The 27,785-nt window shown below is 36.2% G+C and overlaps 1 protein-coding gene across 1 annotated transcript; it reads right to left on the reverse strand.

Annotated features, from left to right (window-relative positions):
• Positions 1-1,662: 1,662 nt before the first annotated feature.
• Positions 1,663-3,496, reverse strand: LOC6647512 (pancreatic triacylglycerol lipase). Its single transcript, XM_002070337.2, has 2 exons — positions 3,491-3,496; positions 1,663-2,604 (listed from the first exon to the last, which is right to left on the reverse strand). The coding sequence occupies exons 1-2, from the start codon at positions 3,494-3,496 to the stop codon at positions 1,663-1,665; spliced, it is 948 nt and encodes a 315-aa protein (XP_002070373.2).
• Positions 3,497-27,785: the final 24,289 nt, after the last annotated feature.

Below are 27,785 nucleotides of genomic sequence, written 5' to 3' on the forward strand. Positions count from 1 at the left end.
AAATTAATGTCAGAGAGGCAGCCTCTTCGTCCTGCAACCCTTTTTGGTCGCTCTCAACACTTTCCTCCACTCGTGGTCGTTGTCGTGTAACAGCTTTCTTTCATCAAAGCGAGTTTAGTTATTTCTTTTTCTTTGCTTTCTTTTCGTCACTTTTTGTCACTGTTATATTTTTTTGTCTATTTGCTGGCGACCTTGTTAATGACAAACAATATACATAGTTTTTGCCAAGCATTTTTCCATCTGCCAGAATGGTCGCTCGGAGGGACATTTGCAACATCAGGCGTCAGGAAAAGTTTGCCCTTTGCCGCTCCATCTCTCATTTATTACTACCTCCACATCCTTCCTTCATCCATTTTCTTTCTCTGTTCTTGGTGTTCTCTCTTTCTCAATGCGGCTTAGAGGAGTCTGCCCAGGCTCACCCACTTTGTCTGTCTGGGCAATAAAAAATGAAGCGGCTTTCAGCTTGGTCCAACATAAATAGGCAAAAATTATAAACAAAACTGCCTCCAACTGAAACGGAAAAAAGAGGGAGAGAGAGAGAGAGAGAGAGGAAGAAAGGGACAGAGTAACCCCATTGCCTAGTTTTCCTCTTAAAAGTGGAAATGTCAACAGCAACAACAAGCCAGCAGGAACCTTGTTTCCTTTTTTATGGCCTGGGCATTATGCAAAATTTTTTCCGACTTTTTATTGGCGTAACAAAAATGTTTTTAATACGCAATGGTCTGGAACCGGAGTGATAAGCTTGAATTATACCCAAGTATATATATATACATATATTTGTATGTATATATTTTTCTCTCTCTGATTTCAGTTTATTTATATTTGTTGTTGATGTTGTAGCTGCTGCTGCTGTTGCTGATGATGTTCTTTTAACTATTTGATGTTGGCAAATTTCTCGTTAAATGTGGGTCAGTCCAACGTTTTGTTGATTGAGTTGCCTGGCCGTCAGCTTGGGGCTTGGGCATGGGCATAGCAAAAAGTAGAATGTGCGGAAAAGTGAAAATGCCCAACATTTCTTCTTTTTTTTACATCTATGTACATGAGTGTGTCTGCTAGCACGTGTTAGGCTTAACTTTATTCAGTTTATTTGTTGAAGGGTGAAAATAAACTAAAAAAAATGTGTTAAATAAAAAGATTTCTATACACATGCGTGCGAAAAGATAGACAATGAAATTCTTCTAAGCTGGCTCAAAAGAGGCATTAAGGTATCGGCTAGAAAAACGAACTAGAAAATAGTTTAGCTAAGTTAAGCACAATGGAAAAACTCATTTGTGCTGAAAAAATCAGAGCCTTAAATTAAACAACATTTGCTTTAACAAACCAGATGGACTAAAGAATGAAATAAGAAAGTCATCTGAACGACTTTTGTATAGCATTACGAAGATCAAATGTGTATTAAATTATTTGTAAATAATTTATAGCAAACATATGCTATCTCGCTTACTCTTACAACCACACGAGCGCTCTAAAGCCGCCACCAAACGACTTCACCATTGTACGCACAATTTGAATATTTCAAGTCCGACTTTAATCAAATTTGGTAATACTTATTAATGGAGTATGCATACAAAAATTATTAAGGGAGTATACATACATAAAACATTTGTCAAACAACGATTCGAATAACAACTTTCGCCCGTAAATTAAGTCAATGCGATCAGATTAGTTAATCATACCGAAGGGTGCCTCGCTGTTAATAGGGACATAGTAATAACCCACCATGTAGGTATTGGTGACCGCTCCCATGCGAGTGCCACTGTAGGTGCTGCCACAATCTTTGGCAACAGCTGCCTTGTAGTTATAGCACTTGATGGTACCGAAATTGTCCTTGTTAACGGCTTCAGTATAGTAGGTAATAGAGCGGGCGTGAGAACACCAACCGTCGGTATCGCGACCGCAACCTGGCTGCTTTTTGCCGCCGTTGGGGTAGAAGGAACCTTTGCCAATGGGCTTCAGGAATCCAAGTTTGCCTCCGCTAGTCTGAATAGACTCCACATACCAGGCATCACCACTGTTCAGGCGCTTGGCGGGTTTGTCATAGCTGAACAAGGGAAGAGCAGGATCCAGGCCAACAATAGTGTCGATCTTACCCTCGCCAACGGTTTTGCCGGCATAACCAGAGACATGAGCGCCTAAACTGAGACCAATAACTTGCAGGCTATTCAAAGACATGCCATGACTCTCGTGCAGGTACTTGATCATATCACCAACCTTGGCACCAGCGCCGGGAATAGCCAGAACCGAGGAAACATAATCATCACGAGCACGAGCCCAATCGACGTTTATAATGTTGTAGTCACCCCTGCACAGCCAGGCCTTTATGAAATTGGTATTCTTGATATCGGTGTGACCACTAGTCCATCCATGGATGAAAAAACGAGTACCTTGACTTTTGTTGAAGTACGAGCCAGAAATAGACGATGATGATGGCTCAATTTTCTGCCCGGAAATAGGATTATACTTGGTGTGTAGATAGAAGTCCACAGCATTGGTGCTGATTGGATCACCATTTGCCAGCAGTTTCTCTCCCTCTTCCATGTCTATCCACTTGAAAGAGCCACCGTGTGGTACGTACCAGCCGTTCTCTCCATTGATTTGCTCCCCCTAATGGTTAGGTCACTTGCTGCAAGTACACTGCGTTGACATCTCCATCTCCTATTGATACTAATTTGTTTTTATAGACACTCACCTGCCGCCAATAGAGTAGCTAGAACCAGAAGAACCTTCATATTGAAATGACGAAATCTATTGATGTTTATGAGAGTCGGAAACTACGTTTATATAGCCCACGGATAATGTAACACTATAGCACATAAAAAATCGTTTCATTTATAGACAACGCTTCACAAAATCAGATGTACTAAAGAAAAACGCAATAGATATGTGGAAAAATACTTGTTATTTTAAACTCAGATTTCTTTAGAACAATTGTCACTCCACCGGCCTAAGATTTTCATTCGAAACTCAATGCTTTTGTAAATAAAATCAGTTTACATGAAGATTGGGTTTGTATCCGAATCCTTCAATTAATCAAGAAGAATGCCATCCAAATGTTTCGCACTCAAAACATGCTACTAGAATAAGTAATTTTCAAAGAGCTATTAACATATTTCACATTAAAAACAAAAAAAAAACCATGAAATAATGTTCTGGTGCCTCAATTGCTTTGTTCTTAAATGGAAATTTAACATATAAATTAATACAGTTTGGTTATTTGTGCTCAACTTAAAATCATTTTGTGAATAAATTTTGCTAATTGAATTTTTTAGTGATTTTTCAGAAAGAAATATATTTACTTTATGATTCATTCATTCATTTTCAATATCTATTATTTTCATTATCCGTTTATCAAAAATGATTTTTTGGCCAAAAACTGAAATATATTTTGTACTAAACTTTGTTGTTGCTCTAAACCAAAATAAGAGAAAAAATTAATAAATAAATTTACTACCATTTGATAATTACACACAAAACACACACACACACTTACAGACATTCGTATCCTGCCACACCCCAATTTATCATATTGTTGAAAAAAGCAAAACGCAAAATTCTTGAGCTTGCCAGCCAGGCTAAAGAAGACAAAAAGCCACACAGTGTGTTTTTTTCCGATGCTGGTCTGAAATATTATTGTTAAGGGCCTCGCGTATACAAAATATATGTATGTTTGTATATATAATTCTTTTTTGGGCGGTCTCCTTTGCAATTATTATAAAATGGCGCGCACACACCATCAAGGACTTCTTCCTCGCCTACAGAGTGCTGCTGCTCCTTAGAGACTCATTTTCAAGTGCTGGGCTGCTGGCTCGCTTAACAATTTTTCAAGTGGGTCAACCCAAGAGGTTTAGAAGAAAACAGTGAGACGGAACAAGAATATCGGTGAGTGGGGGGCAAGGGAAAAAGTTCAAGGATTTCCTTGTTGCAATGTTGTAATTGAATGCAATGAAATTACGCAGGATGAAAGCAGGCAGCGCCTATTTGTATGCAGCCCTTTAGTTGCATTTATTGTATTCGCCTCAAATGCGTGTCCTTCCAGGAAAAAGGACACCAGCTATTTGGCCATTTCAACAAAAGATTAGTGAGACAAGTAAGATATGCAATTCAATTACTGTCACAAATTTTTATTTAAATCAATTATCCTTGGATGGAAGAAAATTTCTCGTTTAGTTTAGAAAATGGCATTCAAAATAAATCACATGACTTTTTAATGCACTTTGGTCACCGATGATTTTGTTTTTTCTTTTCTTTGGGTTTTTTGGTTTGCTTACTTTTGGGAATAAGTTTTTCGTATCCTTTGCCGTTTTTGTTTTTTTTTTGTTTTTAGGGGTCAAACATTTTGGCGTGACCAACCAAGCCAAAAGAAAAGAAAAGTCTGGGAATCAACTTGACTTTTATGGCGGTCATAAAAAGGATTTTAATGTGTTTTATGCCTCGGCAACAGGAAAAACACAAAATTAACAGAAGTTTGCCTTCAACATAAATCCCAAAGAAAAAAAAAACAGGAAAACAAAAATAAAGAAAGGTCCGAACTCGAATGGAATTATGCGTGAGCGCACATCAAATGAGCAGCAAAGGATGTTTTTGGTCGGCTTTCCGATTTTATGACCACGAGTTTTGCGTGGCGTGTGTGTTGGCCTTGCTGCTGCTGCGAGAGATAAGGCTTGAAAGATGCCTGGCCTGGTCGAAATCAAGTTGTCAAGCACTAGGATAGAGGCGGCAGTTGCCGCAGTCAAATGAGCTAAAATAAATCCCTAACTAGAAATAGCAATAACGTGTTGCTGAAGGTGACGGAGAAAGAGAATTGAGTATGTGTGTGTAGGCGTCGCAAGTTTCAGGTATTGGATCAAGAATACGTGTTGGCTGCCTGCGGTTATTTGTCGCCCTTCTCGCTGACAATCTTTCATGTGCCACTTAGCATAAAACAAGCAAAGGGAGAGTTGAATCGAGAGGGGGTGCGGCGAAAGAGAATCGGTACCTGTTTACCTTTAACTTTACCTTTTAGCATGCACGCAAATCCTTCAAAGCAATCAATTTGTTTTTATTGAATTTACCTTTTTGAGCAGAGGGGCCAGCACAGCATCCAGGAGGATAGCTGGCTGACTGGCTGACTGGTTGGCTGGCTGTACATGGCAATTTGCTAGAGGACATTCATTTTGAGTACGCATGACACGCCCTCACAGCTATATCCTATATCCTGTCGTTCTACCTGGCGTATGAGTGACGTATGGCTAAGCATTTGTTATGGCTTCGTCCCATGCACACGAAGCGTAGGTGTGAGCAGTGTCCTTTCTACATGCTGCTCCACCGCTCTCCTTTTACCACTATGTTATTTCTCTAACAGTTTTTTTCTCTCTTTTCTTTTTTTTTTATTGCACGCTTCCTCCCAGGTTTGGCCACCCAGGACGATTTCATGTGTCTGTTGTGCCTGTCAAATTTTATGCTGTTCAAATTTCGAGCAAAACTAACGTTAAGTATACGTCCATGTGGGTCCTGTTTGTTTCTGTGTGTATGTGTGTGTGAGTGAGAGTTTCAGAATTATTCAACATGGTCTAATGTGTGTGTGTGTGTGTGTGGGCAACCATTGTTTGTTTTCTCCTTATATTGTTGTTGTTGTTGTGTTTGCTCCATTTTTCAAATTGATGTCTATCGCTTTGGCTCCTTTTCAAAGTTTTTGGCATTTTACATGTGCTAACCATTGAGTGGGACCCGGTACCACACTGGGTCATGGGAGTATGAGCAATGGACATGAATGTGGCTTGGCTTTAACATTGCTGTTGGTGTTGGTATTGCCAACGTTGGTCATGTGGTTTGTCCGCTCCATGCTGCTTGGTCTCCTGTCACTTGATATACATACACTAAAAAATTCATTCAATGCCGCCTGCCTGTGGCAATTTAGTTATACGTACAATAATTTCACACACTCCTATACACACACATATCTATATATATATATACACTCTATTCATGAAATAATGAATACTTTCTGTTGAAACACTTTCAATTTCCTTTCAGCAAACTTAAATCCCAGCCATCTTGTGTCGGCTTAAGTATTTTATTCTCTCTCGTTCTCTCTCACACAGTTCTATTTTTTTTTCTTTTTTTGCGTGTCATATATGGTTCTAAGGGACTTGGTACTTTCTGTTTGGCTCGTAACGAAAAGTATGCTAAAACCTTTTGACAATCGATTGCTCATGACACGCTCCCAAAATCCTTACGATAGCTGGCAGGGAGTCCATGACAACGGACCTAAATCTCTGTTTTTCCCCCTTCATTCTCATAGAAATGAAATAAAAATCCTTAGACAGGATATCAGAAAACAATACAAAATCCATGCCATACAAATAAAAACATTATTTAAATGCGCCCAAAAATATGCTATAGAAAGAACGAAAGACGAAAGAGTCTCGGGCAGAAAGCGACCAAATATAAAGTAGGACGACAACAGTGCAAAAGCGAAAACAAAAATCAAATAAATGGCAATTTAATACACTCAACATGCTATTTCATTGTTGTTGCTGTTGTCGTTCAAATTGTTATTGAGGCAACATAAATTTGCTGCACGCAGTTATTTGAATAAAACAAAAAAAAAATCCCATAACAAATCCAAAAAAAACAAACAGAGGAAGCAAAATCTGCGAAAACGAGAAAAATGAAATAAATTTCGTGGGTGGACGAATTTGCAAAGGGTTTTTCACCCAAAAATTAAATAAAACGCAAAATGTAACAGGAAATTTCTACTGTACATGTTTGTGTGGTGGATATTGTTTGCTGGTCTTGTGTGTGTGCCTGTCTTTCAGCCAATTTATCTATAAGCCCAGGAAAAATGAAATAAAAAATCTGTTGACCCTGCTGCCGCCACTTGCACGCTTGCAAATGCGATAACAGCCGCCATCTGATGGCCAAATCTACAAATGAATGGCCAACTTAGGGGCGCTCTCTCGTTTGATCCACATTCAGGTTTTAATTTTTTAAATATCTGAACGACGACCATTGGTAAAATGTGAAAACAAAAAACAAACACAAGACTTCAGTACAAGCAATTAGCATCAATTAAATTCAATCAATGAGATTAAAAGGATATCTCATACGGGCGGACCCCTATACAAGCAGATGAGTCTGCATGGTATGAGTCAACTTTCTCATTAGCTTGCAGTTTGAGGCCAGTATGCGCACACACACACACACAAATACACATAGAGACAACACACACCTACCTATCGCCTGTGGGCAATGCAAATGGACAACTAATTAATTGAGAATGCCAAAATGTTCTCTCGTATGCCATTTGCTCTGACGCCTTGATGCAAAAGTTTGTTGAAACGTTTTGTCAACTTCTTCCATAGATAATGAGTTAATGAGTTTGCCAAACTTCTGATGCAACAGACAAACAGTCAGAGCGACAGACAGACAGGCGCACAGTCAGTTGCTTGGCTACTTAGCTGTCGGCCATCGAAAACTGGAAATGACTTGCACTAATATTGAAATAAACAATTAAAAGTTTGTAGCAACAAAAAAAAAAAACTTTTAAAACGAAAAGAAAACGAAACAAACCAAATGTTTATGCCAAAGATGTTAAAACTTGTTGTCAGTCAAAGCAACGGCAAGAGATTTATTTTCGATTCACAAGTTGTTTGTTCAGACTTTCTCTTATGGAATGTGTATCCACTTTTACTATTTATAGTAAACGAAAAAGTTGGGACGGAAACTCAAAAAGGGTTATAAAATATACACATACATATAAGAAGTAGGTAACCTATTTGTTTTCCGATCAGTCTGTTAAACAAATGCAGAGCTTATCAAAAACAATCAATATTTTTAGCCATTGAGAGATTGTATTGCCCATTTAATATAAATAAATACGAACACGTCTTTTTAATGCTTGATGAAGGGTTTTTGGAGATAAGATTTCGTTTATTATAAAGAAATAAGATTTAATGACATTGTTATTGTTGGCAAGTAAAGATAGGCAGTTCTATAATTTTTTAGGTAGGAAATATATGGAATAATAGAATAGAATAAGCTCTATGGATAGTATCCTTAGTTTTCCGGTCGATAAAATATTTATTGTGACCCTTTCTGAAGACTAAGACTATTTTATTTAACCCTCTTCACAATATTCAAACCTTTAGCAAAGCGAAAGAACGAGTGTTTAGGTGACGATGCATTCTTTTTCCCATTTTAGCCATGGACTTTTTGAATTTGCAGGATAATACGTTGTACTATTGGTAAGTATCACACTCGAAAAAAGTATTTTCGATCAAATCTTTTCTTTTAAGAAAATTTGGTAAATTTCGTAGGTAAAAGATACATTAAGTCTATAAAAAAAGGTAGTAACTTTGATCCAATGAAAGATAGCATTATTTATCTAAGATTAAATGGATTAAATATTTTCGTTTTGTCTTATAAAATATGGAATATACATATATTATTTTAGCTTGAAATGAAATTGATTAAAGCAATTGACTTTATCAGCATTTTTCTTACGATTTACTTTTGCTTCTTTTTCGTTTTTGTTTTATTGTAAAAACATTGAAAATTAATAAAATTTTTTTAAATTTCTAAGCGATTTTTCTTCATTATCCCAAAGGGCACATATGATTTGTCCATAAAATCCTCAACACACATACAGCTGGCCTGGCCCTAATAACATAACAAAGACATAACTCAAAAACTCCGGCAATATGAAGTCATAAAAATAAAAATAACTATCGTTGGCGATACAAACAGAGAAATGAAATTTATTGTTATATTGAGCCTAAAAACTCAGTCAATGCGTATAGAATGCGGGCCATGGCCGTATGGTTTTATATATATGTACATAGTATATATCTATGTATATAGGCGGCATACCAAACCAAACTTCAAGGCAACCTCAACTCCACCAGAGTGTGCCAATAATTTTAGAAATTTATTGCACAAACTTCTTCATATCGCATTGAAATTTTACGCACTACTTGCTTGCAATATAGAGGACAAAACTTTGGCAGAACCCAAAAAGGCCATTGTGAATGTACCCTGGAACCTTCAATACTTGATCCACAACCCACCATTAAGCAGTAGTAAGAGCAGTCAAAGAAGGCAGGAGCAGAATGAAGGCTCCCTTAAAGCCCTAAAGTCAATAAAACAAAGCCAACGAGCAAACAGTGGGTCACATTTTATGATACAACTCATTCAGGCGCTTGAGTACTAAAACCGCAACAAAGTTATATGTGTTTTGAATGAATGAATCCCAAACCCCTCTCTGTCCCCCCTTAGTATCCACCAAACTAACAACTAACTTCTTCGCAATCCAGCAGAAACTAAACGAATCCTCCCAATCAGAAGCAAAGCCATTAAATGGTTACGAAGCAGCAGCAGCTCTTAGGTTTTATGTGAATACTTTTCATTAATTTATTTATACGATTATAACTGAATTATTTTTAGGGGGCAAAATTTAATGTGATTGCATACATATATTCTAATTAGGTAATTTCAAATGCAAAAAGCATTGAGAAAGCAAAAAAAAAAAACAATATTTGTTTGATTTTGATTGAAATTGATTTGCCCATCATTGATTTAATTATGCTAGACGCCAAGATTAGTAATAACGATTAATTGCTTTTTTGGGTGGCCGTAAAATAGTTTTACCATGAAATCTCGCTTTCATTTTAGTCAATTGCTAAATAATTTTTAATTAAAATTTTGCGCTGTTGTCACAGAGAGAGAGAGAGAATATTTTATTAGAGACATTTTCCGCATAACTGAGGTTAACAGAGAGAAATGCCGAGAATGAACGATGGCGAAATAAGAGTAAATTATCAAGTGTCTGGCTGCTATTAAGTTCACTGTACGCTGCTACAGTGGTACAAAAGCAATAATTTTAATGTTAAAAACTACTTTATTTTTAATATGAATTTTTTTGAGTGATGAAAACATTTAAATTCCAATAGCTTAGCTTAGAAATATTCTTGCTATTTTTCGTTATAGGTATCTCTGATGACAGGGACACTGTTCGGTGGAAATTTTGCTTTTCTTTTTGACGAGGAGAGAGATGGGAAAAGCATTCAAGTGTAGAGTGTGCTGCGGATGATTTGAGATGACAGCAAACATTTCATTTTCATGTGTTTATGTTATGAGCGCTTAATGAAGCCGCAAGCATTTCAACTTGCTCGACACACACACACACACATACACAAATACACATCGCCTGCGGATAGTCCCATGGCGGACACACTCAGCCAGATGGCACTTTATTAGCCAATTTAAGACAAAAAGCTGTGACAGTGTGATGAGACGATATCGCACTCTGTCTCTCTTGCTCTCACTCTCACTCTCTCTTTCTCTCACTTCATGTGGAAACTGGAGAAGCTGTGGTGCGTTTTATGTGCTGCGATGAATTTTGGCGGCGTTTTTCGGTTACAGGCATTCGCTTAATGACTTAACCTCTCACACGCACAGCCACTCACAGAGACCCACATAAACACAATGACAGACACGCCCACAGGAAAAGTGCAACTGTTTGACTTGAGGGAAAATTTTTCCAGCAACTCTTACCTCGCTTTCACTCTTTTCGCCCCGACCAAACCCAGTCTTACCCTTAACCACTTAAAACAGTTGACAAGTGCCGTTAAAGTGTGTTTGACTTTGACTTTAGTTTTTCTTTGCTACTTTCGCCTCGATTTTCTGTCCGTTTTTTGCCCTGTCTTTCTAGATCCCCACTTCTACGCTCTTCCTTCTTCCCCTGGCATAACGTTAATTATACGTCTCGTTGACCGCAGCTATTACGTTGTTGAGTTTTCCGGCTTGAAAATGTACAAAACTTTGTCATACTTAACGCTGACTTTATGTGAGTGTCCTTCGTTGTGATTTTGCCCCACCGAAAAGTATAGTTAGAGAGATGGCGCAGAGTAATCTTTTTGAGGAAAACACATTTCAATTGCTTTTCATTAACAATAAATATCTACAATTCTCTTCTCCGGTCGCACTACTATAACAGAAAACAGATAAGGCAAATATTTAATAAAAAGCCGAGTTTAACCACAAAATGTGTACGCAAACCACACAGAGATGCCGATACAAACCAATAGCATGCTATGCCACAGAAATGCAAATCAGTCAAGCAATCATCAAACTGCAAAATGCATTTTCATGCATCCTTGGCATTTTCTCTACCAAAAGCACTCACGGACCCACAAACACACACACACCCACACCCACACGCATTCATTTAGCCAGATTATTACTAGACCAGAGAGACTTTTCTTTGTCTAAAACACATTTAGATAATGCAAAAACCACAACACTTAAGTGAGCCATGCCATCTGCTCTAACTCTAAACTGATGATGTTGCGGTTATCTTTTATGCTGCCTATTGAGAAATTTCTATCTCTCATTATATCTGCCAAATTTGTCTATGATATGCTTTATGTATATTTGTATGTATTATGAAATTGTTATGTGTTTATTATGTATATACATTTTTGTTTTGCGTAATAAACTAAAACCTATAAAAATAATTATTTTAAATAAGCAAGAATAGCAGAAAGAGAAATGTTATTGCGATAGTTTACATAAGAGTTAGTCGATGCCATGAATCAAAGATGGAACAAAATTTAGAGAATTCGGTCTCACATTACTTATTAATAAAATGCCAAAAATTATACTCATGTTAGTTTATTCCAAAAAGTAACTACAGTAATTTAAATTGGGTTTTGGCTGTCATTTTGCATCAATTACATATCTTAGATATTTCTAAATTGGTTTTTGAAATTAATCATAAATTATTCTTTGCATGCAAATACTTACTTACGAAATACTAAAATATTGATGGATATATGTATGCGCAAACAAATGGAATTCATTATAACAACATTGATTAGGTGTGTGTGTGTGTGTTTATTTTGCTTAGTGCATCACACCAACCGCAGTCACTTTCTCACTTTGGTCCTAAGACGCTTATATATACAGACACTTCTGGTTTCTTCCATAACATGCATAAAATCATTTATTATTATTGAATAATTGAATAAATGAAAGCTCAGGCAAATACACACATACACATACACAGTATATTTACATATACATACTTACATATGTATGCATATGTGAGATGAATGTATTTATATATGTATGTATGTATGTATGAACCAGCTAAATTTATAATGCATTGAGGTTTCCTTGGCTGCTGTTGCGGTTAATGAGGCCGCCACCTGCTTGTGGTTAGCCCAACTCTTCCTGCTACTTTTACTCCTTCCGCATAACATTTGGAGAGAGTTTCTTGTCGGACACACGTGGCATACACCTGGGACTGGCATTTTGTGCAGCTTTGTTGTAATTTGTATAGATTCCTTTTCATTAGATTGCATAATATTCCATCGACTCGGTGTGCGTGTGCCTGTATATGTGATTCACCTTTGTAATATTTCATTTTGTGGCTAAACATTTAATTATTTATGGTCTTTTGGGTTACTTGCAGTGTTGCTTTCTCACTCTCTGTCAAAATAATTGAATATTTAAGTTGCAATGTACAACATTTTGCGTTTTGTTGGGCATTATCACAAAATTTCCAAGAGTTTATAGATAATCCAACTGCAGGATATTCATTCATTGTTCATGGACTGGATAATTTATATTTACTGCAGTTAAATTCCAAAATGTTAGTTTAATGAAGTTAAATTTAATTTTGCCTCAGGATTCAAGTTTATGAAACTATTGTAGAAAAGTAACCTAGTTAGATTGCACACAATCTTGCATATATGCGTCTGTTTTTGTCATTCGCTTTTGTTTTTCTCTCTTTATATGTATGTATATAGAACGTATGTATGTACGTTTATTTTTTCCGTTGCGACATGCTCAAGTGCTTGCTAACAAAGTTAACACAAGATTACTAATACGCACCATTGTACGTGACTTTTTGCTGTCAGCTAAATCAAGTTTCATTATGTGTCAAGCAGAAAGGAAAGATGCGAAAATATAGATACGAAACAAGAGAAGAAACCGAGATAGCAATAGACTAAAGACGTACAACTTTGTGGGAGGGATTTTCCTACATATTGAAAGGTAAAAGGGAATAGAATTTCACCTACGGCAACTTTTGCTAATTGTACTGGAGCAGATCATCGAGAGGCAAGTTTGCAGCATAATTAAAGACACAGAGACATGCCCCGAGAGACATGTGTAGCCCTTTTCTAATGTCATTTGCATGTGAGGCACGCACAGGGCGTTCTAAGAATTACCTGAGCCCCAGCTAGAGGACAAATTAGAGTGGACCATTTGGTCATTTAATCTACACACACAACCCCACATTTGCCCTAGTATTAGTTATTATATTTGTTCTACACACACAGACTCGAACACATATTCATGTCATAAATATTTAAACTTTCAACTTCGACATTACCAGATAATTTATTCGACAACCAAGTCCAGAAGAAAAATCAACAAGAATTCATATATGTATATAGAACAGTTGCATATGAAATGTGAGGTTTGTAAGGCATTTGAGGTCTGCGGTATACCCAAAGGACCTTAATGCGACTCTCTGTGTCTTACCTTCTACTCACTTGGCCTGATTTCATTTCACACACACACACACACACACATTAAATGCCTTGACTGACTTGTCTGCTCTGTAGATGTGTGTTTACCCAAGGTATCATATTTTCCAGATGCACAACTTTAGATACGAGTTCAAGTTTTTAAGCAGCTTTTCAAATTTAGTTTGACACATTTAAAGGCAAATTGGAAGCATTGATTATGATGGCAAAGTTTTTGATAACAACTTAAGGTAAATCACAAAACTGTAAAATAAATATTTCTTTATTTATTTTTTTTTTACTTCTACAAGATGTATTTTATTTTATGTGATTAAATTTTTAACTGCAAAAGTTTAAGTAAACTAGAACTCAACGACAACTAAGACAGAAAGAAATGTTAAGAGTTAATAAAACTTTAAGAAAAACCCGTATCATAATAGATGTTAAATTTAATAAGTAAAAGAATAATACAACTTTATACTTTTAGTAAGTAACTTTCTGCTTTAAGCGATGTTAAATCTATAAATTGATATATACCTATATATCAATTTCTCACTCAAAAGACAATTTCCTTGAGACTTTAATTTGATGTTAACTAGTTGCAAGTCCTTAGACTTAGTTCGGCATTTATTTAACTTTTTAGCCCCATCAGAGTTTTTATTAAATGAAAATGTGGCAAATTATGCCCTGCTGACTTCACTTGATCGATTTGCAGGCGTTGTGTCGTAATCTGAGCAACCTTATTCAATAACTTGTAGATTTTGTTTTTGTATGTTCTTGAGAGCAAGTTGTAATCTGATTGATTACCTTTTGTATCTTAAGTTTAGCTCATTTTTATGTTCGGCTTTTTATTAATTTAGGTATCAGAGTCTCCACACACACGAAGTTTATATAGTCAATTACCGTTTGGACTGATCGTAAAAGTTTGGTTGCATTTACGAGTATGTTATACGGCGAACAGAAGCGCTTTCCATTTTCCCCTCCTTCCATTACCTGGCACAATTGTATGGGAAATTTTCATTCCGGTTTTCTTGTCTGTCGTAATTGCTACACGCATTTGGTGTACATTTTGTTCAGCCCACTCGGTTTTTTGAGCTAATAGAATTGGCACATAAACCGCTTTATTGTCTGAAGCTTGGACACAAACACATACGTACACGGACACAGGCACACATACGCACACATAGACACTCGTAACAAAGCATTTTTATGTCAGCATGGCGATTTGACCACTGAGTTTCTCTATATATGTTTGCATGTGTATGCTGCGGGTGTGTCTAGGTGGATATGGTCAAGCCATCAAGCTGGCAGCAGACCATAAAGGAAAAACACCACAATGTGAAAAAAAACGGAAAACTCATTTCAAACGTAGGGAAAATTATGCGCTTAGCTGACGCACTGCAGGTGAGCTCATTACACACGGGAATTTTTGCGGTACAGGATGTTGGCCTTTATGGATTGTTGTTAGGCCGTTCATTTTTGTCAGCCAAAAAACTGGATAGCCAAGGGTACATTAGTTAACATAACATCGGATTTAATTGATATAGAAAATATGTATAAAATGTTTCACGATTTCGATTAACTATTTGTACACTGGACTTTTGAAGAATCGTTTGGCATCATTTAAATCTCTTACTTTTACTTTTCTAGGGAATATACTAGTCTGATAAGCTTTTCATCTTGGTTTTCTTTTTTACCCTTGGATGTCGTTCCAACCTCTAAATAGGGAAGGTTAACCACGAGTCCTCTGGGTTATTGTTGAACGAAATCGAGTTGGTTTTGAAAAAACTTCAAGCATTTTGCTTATCCAAGTAAAATGTTCTTTTGGCTTGGATTTCGTTTAATTATATTAAATTAGATTAACTTGGCTTAAATGTTGAATAAACAAGCATATGTTTGTCTCCAGTTCCTAATGAAATCAATGTACATACCAAATCAGGAATAACAAAATGACAACAGAAACAACAATATTCCTAAAATTCTCACAATTGCAGGACCAAAAATTAGGCTCAGGCGAAAAAAGGAAAAACGGCAAAATTACCACATAAAAAGCAAGCAAGAGAGAAGCGTATCCAAAAAGAAAGAAAGAAAACAGAATAACTGACTGACTCTATCGAACTTTGGTTACCCTTTAATATTCTGTTTTTATTTGAAGTTTTTTTTTAATTTGCTACTTTAAGAAATCAATTTACAATTTTTTACACTAACTTTTCAGATAGAAATATCTTCTCATGTAGGCACAAATTTAAAATACATTTCAGTAGATCAATTTTAAGACTGTTGTGATTTAAATTTTAGTGAAATAAAGTGAATTTTTAAAGAAGAATTAACAATATTTATAATTGGCGCATTTGATTGCTAAATGAATATACCCTTATTAAACAAGTATATAAATAGCAAGGCAGTAATAAAAGAAAAACAAAACTGAATACTAAAGAGCACAAGAAAAACAGTCTTGTTTTCGCCCCAAGGGAATTAAATGGTCCTGGGCAGAGATAGTCCTTGTAATTATCCGGCGCAAAAGTGTGTTAGCGTAGGACTTTAATATAAAAACGAATCTAGACAAATTTTCAACTTAACCCGGGAATAAAAATATATATAAATTGAAGGGTCTTTCTGTGCTATAGCCGGCTTCATTCATGTAAATATCTGCAATCTGGAGCGTGAAAAATCATCCGACACTTGTGCTTATGTTTTCTTTCATTTTTCCTGCTTTTTCTCTGGTATTTTTTCTGCTAGTGTGTGTGTGTTGTGCTTATGGCTTGTTAGCCGTCAGCATCTGTTGCCACGCCCCTGCGCAACGATATTTTGTGCCTGCTGCCCCCCAGTGCCAGGATTCTAGGCTTCCACTAACAAGATTCGACATTTGAACGAGAGTAATCCATCAGCCTGGTGTTGAGTATAAAAATGGATTAAGGCGCACAAGAAAAAAAAATGTATGTATCCTACCTCAAAAGGCAATAGGGACTCAAAGAGAGGGAGAGAGAGAGGTGTGGTTTCAGTTTCATATCGACAGCTCGAAGGAGCTCGTCAGACTTGGTTTTTCCACATTTTTTCTTCTTTCTTTTTCTTTTAAATCGTTTTTAATGTGTGGCATTTGCGTTCCGCCTACTCTGCGACGAATGGCCATGGGGGATATGGTATAGCTACATATATATACATATATAGAAAGAGAGAGAGGAGGTTCATTTTTCACAATGGAATGAAAGTTCAATTATTTGATTTGACAGCCATAGCCAGGAAACTGGCATTCAAAATGGGTGGATCCCCACACAGAGAAAGGAGGCAGAGAGCGAGAGCGATGGGGGAGCAACTGGGTCGGTGGGGGAGTCAGATTTATTCGCATGCCAATGCACACAGGAACACACAGAAACAGAAAACTGCCACAACATATTTTATACAGAAAACATGACTTTGACTGTACAATTGAAGTGTAATTTATTAACTTTTTCTGAAATGAGTTTGCCAGCAAATCGATAAACAAGACACAAAAGTTATCCAAACAAAAGTTTTACGTAAAAAAAAAAAAAAATCATTTTGAATTGATGGACAAGATAAAAATGGATATTTTAATATGTAGATCAATAGAACTTACCAAATTTATAGACTTAAAAGATATGTGGTGGATACGTTTCTAAGATACAGAAGAATAGAAGACTATATTCTGGACTCTTCACTGTTTAAATTCTTTTTCTACTCTTACTTTTTACCCACTATTATCTTAGGTGAATACTAGGTATTTTTTTATTGCATTCCATTTGCTCCAATTTATGCTTTTGTTGTTGTTTGTTAGTAAAAATATATGTCTGACCGCTTTGATATGCGAATAAGATACAAATGTAAAGCTCTAGATAAGTCAGGTGGAAAATCAACAATTCATCTTTGGCTCATTTTTCATATGAGTTTCTAGTTGATAAAAAGGTTTCCACAATTCTTGTTAAAAAGCAATAACCATTACTGCAAAATTTCGAACCCATTTTTTGATAATGTGTCCGTGTTTATTTGTTGGATACCTAAGCCAAACACTTTCCATAAAAATCTATAAGCTTTTCACACACACACACATTGGGCTCTGGCATACATTCTCATGCATATATATGCGCACACACTCACTTAGATAAAAATGTATCCCTTTAACCACTCACACACAAACACACACATTGAATTCACCTTTATCATGGGTTCAACTTTGTCCTTCTTGCTTTTGCCTACAATTTATAACCTACATTTTAATGAGAGCCCATCTGCGGGTTCATTTGGTCCTACCCATACCCGCAGTGGAGTTAAATTTAGATCTTATTTTTCGGTTGGAAAATGTTTCGATTTTATTTGTTTTGTGGCCTATAAGTGGTTGACAATGTTCCTCTTGTTTGCCTTTTTTGTGGGTAAAGTAAAACAAATTTTGGTTGTAAAAATTGCTAGAAAAAGTTAAAGTCTTGTCAAAGTTAAGCCATTTAATATCAAACGGCCTGAAACATTGCTTGTGCCGTGTGTATGTGTGTGCTATTGGAAACCAAAGTTTCATCTCAATACGTACTCATCAATAAATCACACAGCCAATCTGAAAATTCCTTATGTGAGAACCAATTTGCGACTATTAAACGAACGCCATAGACAAAGAGCTAAAGAAATGGTTTTGCTCCTTTTGCTTCTCGACTGTTTTCAGTGCAGTTTCAAGTGGATTTGACTGAGCACAGATTTGAATGGTTAAAACGAGCAGTCAAATTGTGGAGTGTTGTGGCGGGAAGGGGGTTTAAGTGGAAGCGACACAAAGGGATGGAGAAATATACGACAGTCGAAGTTGCCAACGACATGCGAATGGAGAGAGGGGTGGAAGGTAGAAAGGAAAGCATAAGCAAGAGGCAGCGCACAAAAGCGAGCTACAAATTGCAGCACTTGCTATCGAGATACAATCTGGATATCCCAATGAAACGAGAAGCCAATGAGACCAGCCAACTAGGAAAGCATACTAGTCGAGACATTTGCATAGGTAAGACGACTATGGTTGTATTTGCTTTTTCGGTTTTGGGTGCTTTTGTTCAGAGGCATATATTTGATATGCTTTTGGCCTTTTGACGACACTAAATGCCAGACATCAATAGCAATAGCAGCATCAGCTTAACAGCAATAAAAACACACTCACTTGTGCGTGGCTTAAATAGTTAGGCAGCATAGCGATTGAGACTTGGCAAAAAAGGTTGACGACCAGAAACCAAAAGGTTGATCCTCTTCTTCTTCACATTCTGACATTTGTTTGACTTTGGAAGCACGAAAAACTTTTGTTAAAGTTTCGGAAGCCAAAATGGCATGTTTGTATTGGCATAAAGAAGATGAGTTATGTTAACTATTAAAAAAAAATATCACAAATTCTATGCGGAAGTAATACAAATTTGGCTAGTATAAATTAAGGAATGTATATCAGCTTTGGCTTAGACTAAATATTTTAAAAAGCAAAACTTAACTAGAGATATAACATTTTAGAGGGATTTTGTAATGAAAAACTACAATTAATTAAGAGAATATCCAAACTGAACTCATTTCTAAGAATTTTTAGATCCTTTTCTTTTTAAATAGCAGCTTGTTATTTAAATTTTTGTGTTTAAAAAGCTTATCCTAAATACCCGAGGCAACTATAATCTTGTTCATTCATCTACATAGCCAACAAGCACAACATGTACCCGCATTACACACCTAAGAGGTCACAAATTGCGTATACGCCATGTCTTGCGTTGAAGCCACAGCCTGCAGGTTGCTGCTGCTGTTACTTCTACTGTTGCTTGTTAGGCAAAAAATTGCTGCTGACTCTGGAAACTAATTAAAATATGCACAACTTGCCAAAATACTTAAAAGCAACACATGTGAGAGCATAGAAGGCAAAAGAAAATGAGAATGAAAATATCCAAGTGTGTGTGTGTGTGCGAATGGTGATATGCAAAAAAGGTAAACGCAGGTTGTGCAGTTTTCTCTACCCCATTCTTTTGTTGCCTCTGTTTTGTTTGTAATTTTCCACTCAACAGATTTCCACTTCCTCGTCTTCTTGCAATTTGTAAAAACAAAAAAATGCGAAAAATTGTGTATGCAATGGGCGTAGGGCGCGGCTGTGGGCGTTGCGTTAACAACAAATGGTTTATTTATGCGCTTATTTTTCATATGAACATACCCACAAACCAAAAAAAAAATTTAATTTACTTTTCCTTCTCTTTTCAGGTGAGTGAAAAAATTTGAGGAAAAATATTTACTGCTGGAGGCTAACACAGGCAAGTGAAATTACCTACTTCAAATGAAAATATTGCACATAGAGAGTTATGGTTTGATTACTCATTCTTGAAATATTTTATACTCCATTTCCATGAAAGTTGAAACAATTTCGAAAAGTTTGCAAAGATTTGTAAATGTTTTTATTACAGAAAAACTTTAGGAAAAATATAAATATATGGGAAAACCAAATCAGGCTAGAAAAATGCAGTACATGGGATAAACCCCATTTTTGATTAAAAACAAAAATCCTATATATAATGATATAACAAATAGTATACTCGATTTGCGACTTTTAAACGTGTAATGAACAGTTCCATTAAGTGTCTTTTAAAAAGTTCCGAGTACAATTGGTTTAACAGTTTTCCAGATCAGCTGCCTAATCAATAAACAAATGGAGACAAATCAACGTAAGTCCATATCGATAAAACTACATGAGTTCTCAATTGCCAATTCGTTGGAGAATTGAGTCAGCACTATGGACAATAATTTGCCAGGTGTTTTTAGTCATGAGTTTTCAAAAATTCAAAATTTCACCTTCTCATTAACATCTTAATCCACGAAGCAGCAACGCGCCATGTGGCATGAACACTTTATGTGAAGCTTTTTACTACCCCGCCCCCACACCAAAGAAACTGAAAACTCTTTGGCTGTTTTTGCCAAAAAGTTTTTGAACTAATTTTCTTGTTTTGGCGCTTAGCTTTTGTGCCAAAGCGCACAAGAGTGGAAGTCAAAAACTTGTAGAACAAATTCATCGCTAAACTTTTTAGCTGCAAAGGCAGAACAATTAAAAAGATTTGTTTGCTGCCAGAGTTATTTTCCCAATTTTTGTTTTTTACATTTTTTTTTCCGTGTGAGCTTATTAAATGGTTTTGTTGTTTTAAATAAATATTAAAGAGTCTCCGAGCGAAAAAAAAAAACAAAACCAACTTTAAGTCGCTTAATTGAGTGCACCCCAGCGAGTTTCTAGTAATTAAAGTCTCCTCTTCTCTCACATAGGAACCGGGAAAAATTGTAGGTGGGAGAGTAGTTACTCAAAAGGGATGGAGTAGAAGGGCCATTCAAATTAAGCCGAAACATTTTGGGATGTTGGCTTTGTTGCTGCTGCTGCTGCTGCTGCCTGTCATTATGTCTTCCATCGAGAGACAAACGCACGCCTTTCATACCAGCAGGCCAATTGACGCCTAATGACCAATTTAATGGCGGACAAAAGGGAGTCAGTTGGCCAATCTGCCTCGACGAGCCCCCTGCCAACATTGGTTTTCCTAGTCCCCACCACTTGAATGAAGCGGGCTGCGCGCTTTAAGCGCCTTAATGTCCAGAACATTTGCAAATGAAATAGCCTCTACAATAGACTAAGTGAGAGAGAATGGGCCGGTGGCTGGGAAGGTAATACCACCAGCCTACCGATTACCTTTTCGGGGTTGTTAATTAAGTTTAGGTAGCCTAAATGTTATGGCAAAGTTTTCTATTACCAGAGTTGAGCACACGTTTGCTAATGAGACACGTAGGCGTATGAGTAACGTAGACAAAACAGTTTGCCAATACAAGACCTATATACCTAGAGACCTATGTATGTATGTATATGCCCTAGTTACATTCTTCCTAAGAGGGTGAAAGCACTTACGTAAACTGACGACGTGACAGAGGAGCTCTGACAATGAATTGGACATTTTAGTTTTCCGCATCCAATAAAGGCACCAAGTCAAACTTATTCAATTTTCATATCATAATGCTGAACAGCCCACACCTTAGTCCACATTTTTTTAATCTTGACCATGTACAGAATCAAAACAAAATTATTAATGTATCCTCAGACTGAATTTAACTGATTGGTAGACCCTTTCTTTCGAAACAAATGCCAAAAAATCATTGATCTATTGCTGCAATATTTGCACATTTAAAAGCCAAACAACAAAATGGTTGAGTTCCATTTTCTAGAATGTTTAAAATAATTAAAGTTTCCTCTGGCTTGTAAACGAAAAGCGTATTAAATGAAGCATGAGAAACTTTTTCGTTCGTTTTGGTTGAATTGAAAAAGTCCTTCGAATATTTTATACATCTAACAAATTTTCAAGCTAAAAGTTGGCTTAGCATGTAATACCATACTCCCATTCGTTGCCTATCTATGAGTTCCTTTTACTTGATATTTTTTTCCTCTCCTATTTTACTTTCCTATTTTTTTTTCTGCTTGCGTAGAACTTTCACTGCTTGAAACTTTTCGCACATGAGCTTCAAATTGCGCGTATCCACCCTGGTAGATGGGGAATTTCTGTGGGTGTTGGTCTCCGTCCCTCTCTTTTGGTCTCTCTCTCTCTCTCTCTGTCTCTTTACTGTCGAGGGCCAAACTGAAATCGAAAATTGTTTGCCAAGCGAAGCGCTTAGCTAAATGTCTTCCGTGCCAGTTCTCCTTTGGGAGTAGGATGTCGATTGTTGTAGCCAGAGCAGTGAGAGTAACATGAGCAGGAGGCAGGTGCAGTCCTTGCCTAGCCATAAAAAGGAACGACAAGTGCAAACATACATACTACACAACATACAATACTTTGGCTCTCGGTTACCCAATTCCTTAACATTCTGGTTACAGCCACATACACTCACAGTCACACACACACACACATACCCATCTGGTTGTATTTACATGCAGACAATATGAACCAGTAGTATATGTTTATAACATCCGCAAATTGTTGAAGATAACAATTATTGTGCATTGAAAGGCAGAATCAGAATCAGAGTCAGAGATGGAACAGGCACGCGGCTATGGGGGAGGCAAAAGCAAAGCAAATTCTAGCAGCTTGTAGCAACAGCAGCAGCAGGAGCAGCCGGAAATGGCAGTTTACGGAAACATACAAAAGCCAGAGACAGACACAAAAGCCAACTCCAAAATAGCCTGGAGATGTGCCATTACATACTCAGCTACACTTACAGTTCCTGCCTGCAATTTAGTTTGTGGTTTACGAAACCAAAAAACAACAAAAATATGTCAAAAATAAATATAAATACCTCTACACAGTTTGTATAAATTTCGCAATGCGTGTGAAGATACCAACAGAAGGATTTCACATTTGGCCAAGTAAATTCCAGGTGTTAGCCATTAAGGCCGTAAACTGGAGATCTCTGCTGCGGTTCGCTTGGCTAGTCGAAGAGGAATGCACCAAGCTTCTAAGCTCCCATTTTTAAGTTCTTTTCACCTTTATTAAGCTGTTTGCGGTTAAAAGTTTAGAAACTATATTTTGGTTGCCGGGCTCACATTTAGTTAAAAAATTCAGAAATGAAACTTTTCATAAAGAATGTTTTATCTAACATTTTGCACCAACAACTTTCGCAAATTACATTTCCCTTCACTAGAAACTTGATCTATGTACATGATGATCTACATATGTAGTTAGTAAACGCAAGAAATAAAAAAAAAATAAAAAAAAGATTTATACTTCAAAGAATTTGCCATCAAGTCGGGTTCAAAAAAAGTATATTTAACCCTTGATTACAACTAGTGCCACTATTTTTTAAGGGTGATGTGTGTTGTCTTAAGTTCTTATTAAAAAAGTAAAGCAAATATAAGATTGAAGGATTAAACAAGAAATTGTTTAAAATTAAAAAGTTTCAATATTATTTTTTAAGGCCATAATGTTTATAAAGTAGCTTACAAAAAAACAAAAAACTAAATTAGTTGATATGATTATATAACTTTCTTAATAACAACTCGTAAGTAGATAAAATACGTCTTTGTATTACATTATATAACCATTTCCATTTGTCCATTGGTCATACAAAGGTTAAGTTGAGTTGACATTTTTTGCTAAAAATTGATGACAACATCTCTCCATTGACCTAGTCCCATATAATTGATTGCTTTTGTCTAAATTAATAGATTTTTTGTTCCATTTTGTTGCCATTTTCACTATTCATTATTATTCTCCTTTCTCTATTGTTGAAATGCTATTTAATACTTGTAAGCCTTGGTTTTTATCTATACTTTTTGCCTTCTTGCCTTTTATATAACAGCATCAAGATTTGACCTTGCATTGTTTAGTTTAGTCTCTTCATTTTGCTTTGCATATTTATAAGTGAAATACAAAGAAGACGCAAAAACAAAAAAAAAAAAACAACAACACAAAAAATCTCATCATATTGCCTGAAGGACACTAAACCTAAAAGAAGAAAGAGAAAAGAATGAAAGAAACAAGCATTTGTATTAACTAAGTGAGCAAAAACAAAAGCTAACAAAATGGTCGACAGGATACACTTAAGCCCACACATACGTACACACACACACACATACACACAAAGATACAGACCATAGAGTCTCTTCCACGCCCTCATTGAGTAAACATTGAGTCAACACTTCCGCTGTGATAACATCAACATGGCGCCAACATTATGGACGGGCCTCCGCCCTTGCCCTCGCTACAGCTCCCATATCTTGGCCCTCCGAAAAAGCGACAGCCAAAATAGATATTCCAACAGAGATAACATAAGCGAAAGACCAAAAAGACAAGTAAATGTAGGGGAAAAGAAAGATCCCTTCAGCTATCTTTAGCCATATCGATATCTCTATACCCTTTCCTATTAGTATATATATGTATGTGCCAGCCTTTTTGCCATTTAACTGGTTTAAGTAATGATCCTAACTGATCTGCTAAAAGTACAAACTGATAAATATCTTTATATTCGAAAAATAAGAAAGGCAATACAATTTATTTTTCTTGTCTTTGGTTTTTGAAACTTTTAATTATATAAATTTTTATCTTTATGACCTTATTTTACTACCATAAAGACATTAGTTTCCAACAGATGTTCAGTTTGTCCACTTTAGTTCTTGAATATTTATATTTACTAAACCACTTTAGATCAGATATAGTTCCAACTGTCCAAGAGTATGCTAAAAGTCACAAAAATAAAAGAAAAAAAAAAGAAAATTGCTTAGCTCTTGGCCAGGCGATTTTTACCCAATAAATTATATTATCTGCCAGCAGCTCAAGGAATGCCACGTGGCATAAAATGGTATTGGCAGAGGCAGCAGCGTAATCGGAAGCTGTACAGTGAGTAGTTCGAGGGGTGCCGCACGGCTGTTTATGAAATTGTCATTAAAATACTCACAATAGTAAAAGTAATCCCCTTTAACCACTCCCCCACAGTGCTACAGACAAACACATATCAAGTAAGACAAAGCCCGGACAAAACTTTATGACATGAGCCTGAAATTAATTAAGGAAAATGTTCGAGCGACAAAAAAAAAACAAATAAATATGCATGCGAATGTTTATATGGCTGGCAAATTGATTTGTCGCAGATACAACGAAGATTTTGCCATTACTATTCACTGAACGCCCACATGACTGCCACGCCCTAGGATCTCATTCTCTCTCTCTCTCTCTATCCCTCTCTTTGCTTTGCTTTGCTTTGGTCTAGTCTGGTCGTGGCTGCTGCGTCTGGATGCCTCATTATTTTGTCTGCCGCAGCTTACGGGTCGTATGCGTAATGTCTTTTAGCTTCCTTCTACATTGATGGCAGCTCTGCATGTGTGTGTGTGTGTGTTTATGTGTGCGTTTTTGGTTGGGCATATAAACGTTAGATATGGTATGTGCGTCATTCCCGTCATTTATTTTGCATTTTTGTTGCTTGGTAATGTTGTAATGTTGCTTTAATATCATTATTTCGCCCCTGAAGGCAAATCATTTTGATATGCCAGCTTCCCGTCCAGGATATTCTCGCCATGGCGTAACGAATTCCATTTTATGCCCACATATATATATATATATATATATATACCTAAAGTTAGAAGGATATACCAAATGGCATCAATGAATGAAGGCGTTCGTTGTCATGTGGAGAACTGTTGCCAAATTATTTGCCAATATTAAGCGATAATTTATTTCTCACTGGCCCTTATAGCCATCTACACAGTGAGCCAGCATTTGCCTGGCTTTTGCTTTTTGCGCAAATTTGTTAGCCGCGGGCGTAAAATTTATGCCCAAACCAAGTTTACCCTCATTCCCGCACACACCCGCAACACACACACATGAACATTGTAAAATCACAGGAAAATTAATTTTCCATGCATTTCATTTCATTTCAGTTTGTCTCACACACACACACATACAGAGACGCAATTGTGCGCGAAATTTATTGCCAAAGCTAATGTGTTGGCCCCCAAGCCATTGAAAATTTTGTTAGGCAAAAGATTTGGAAAAAGAAGTTTGCATAAATTATGCACATTCGAAAACGTTTGATTAAATTTGAATTGCAATTTAAATGAGAATTTATGTGCCATAAAATGTTCAGTTTTCAATAGTTTCTCTCTTGTGTAGAATTGCCCACCAAGAACAATGCGTCTTTATCGCCTTAAGCCAATGCAAATGTGATTAATCTCTTCATAAATATTTCATTTTCCATTGGTAATTTAAGAAAACTGTTTTCTATAGATTGTTTAAGGTTAAATTCCATACCGCACGATACCACGGAAACTGTTTATTAATGCAAAATACTATCAACTTTTAGACATTGCACGCATTTCAAAATTGATAGAGAGATTGATAGATAGACAGAATTCAACCGATACAAAGTGCTATTCGTTTTGTTTTGGCGGCTGTTTGTGAATATCTCAAGTAAAATATCTCCATTTAAAATTTAATAAAAAATGTTAGGGGTTAAATGACATTCATGTTATTGTTTGATTCAAAATATATAGACAAAAACTGAGTTGTGTTTTTATAAGCTTTGCGACATTATGCCAGAAATCGACGATTAGGTTCAATCTTCAAAAGTTTCATCATATATAAACTCTTTGCTATCTTCAATACTATTAAATACTCTTAAATTACAACCGTAATGCGAAATCGAAAGAAATTTCACGAAAATTTTTATTAAGAAATTTATTTATCGAAATGTTATTGTTGATTTGATTTCACCTAAACGTGAGTTTATTAACTACTCTCTTTTATTTGTTTACTTCTATTCTGTGCTTATGGATTAATGGTTTTTAATACATTGTTAAGCAACTTTAATATAAAACGTCAGACTTTTTATTTTAAAAATGCAATCGGTTTATAGTTTCCGCTTTTATTTACTCCCAATTCCACTAACTGGGAGTTTTTGTTTAATTTTTTTGCTTTTTTCTGAGCTGCTCTTCCGTTGCTGATGAGGGCCAACTTATGCCCATTGTTTCTGTTGTTGTTATAGAAAAAGCGGCATTGTTTATGCTACTGAACTACTTAAAAATGAAAAGCATTTGGCCCCTTGTCAGACAGGATGCCGTCGCTCTGTTTTTCCACACATACACAGACACAGTGAATGTCCAATACAAATTAAAAGAGCAGACAATGAGATGGCATAAGAATGAAAGACCAAACGTAATGCCAGATTAAAAAACTGGAAGTTGAACTTAAAAAAAAACTTCATAAAGGAACATGGAAAATGCATTTCAAACTAAAACTAGTTAACAAGTCGCATTATTTTCTATCATACTCAAAGTTCGTCTTTACGAAACTTTGCAATTTTCCATAAATTTGCATGAAAAATGACTACATTCACTTTACTCTTTTTTCTTCTTTTTTTTTCCATTCCATTCATTTCATTTTGATTAAGGAAGAAAAACAATGATTTTTTTTTCTGCATAGTTCTAACTGTTGGGCATTTCAATGGAGAAAAAACTTTCTGTTACATATGAATTTATAAGGACTATCAAAAGTCAAAGCAAAGGCCAATCATGCCGAAACGAGAATGCCTTTCCTTAACCATTGCCATTTTCATTTGTATTCGGTTTCTCTTTTTTTTGCTCTTTCTTCGACATTTTCATACCCACTTAACCGGGGGGCCGGCCAACAGCAATTTCAATAAACTCAAATAACAATGCCCAGGCAAAGTAAGTCAGAATCATTTTCATTTCCAGTCCAAAGGAATGACTGCTAAACAATCTTGCCGGAGAATCTTCATACCTCTTGGTTCGCATTCCTTTATGGCGTTTTCGTTTTTCTTCTTCTTTGTTGTAGACTGTTGAAAGCAGAAAGAAGATTC

This window comes from Drosophila willistoni, chromosome 3R (genome assembly GCF_018902025.1).
Source record: "Drosophila willistoni isolate 14030-0811.24 chromosome 3R, UCI_dwil_1.1, whole genome shotgun sequence".
Classification (NCBI taxonomy): Eukaryota; Metazoa; Arthropoda; class Insecta; order Diptera; family Drosophilidae; genus Drosophila; species Drosophila willistoni.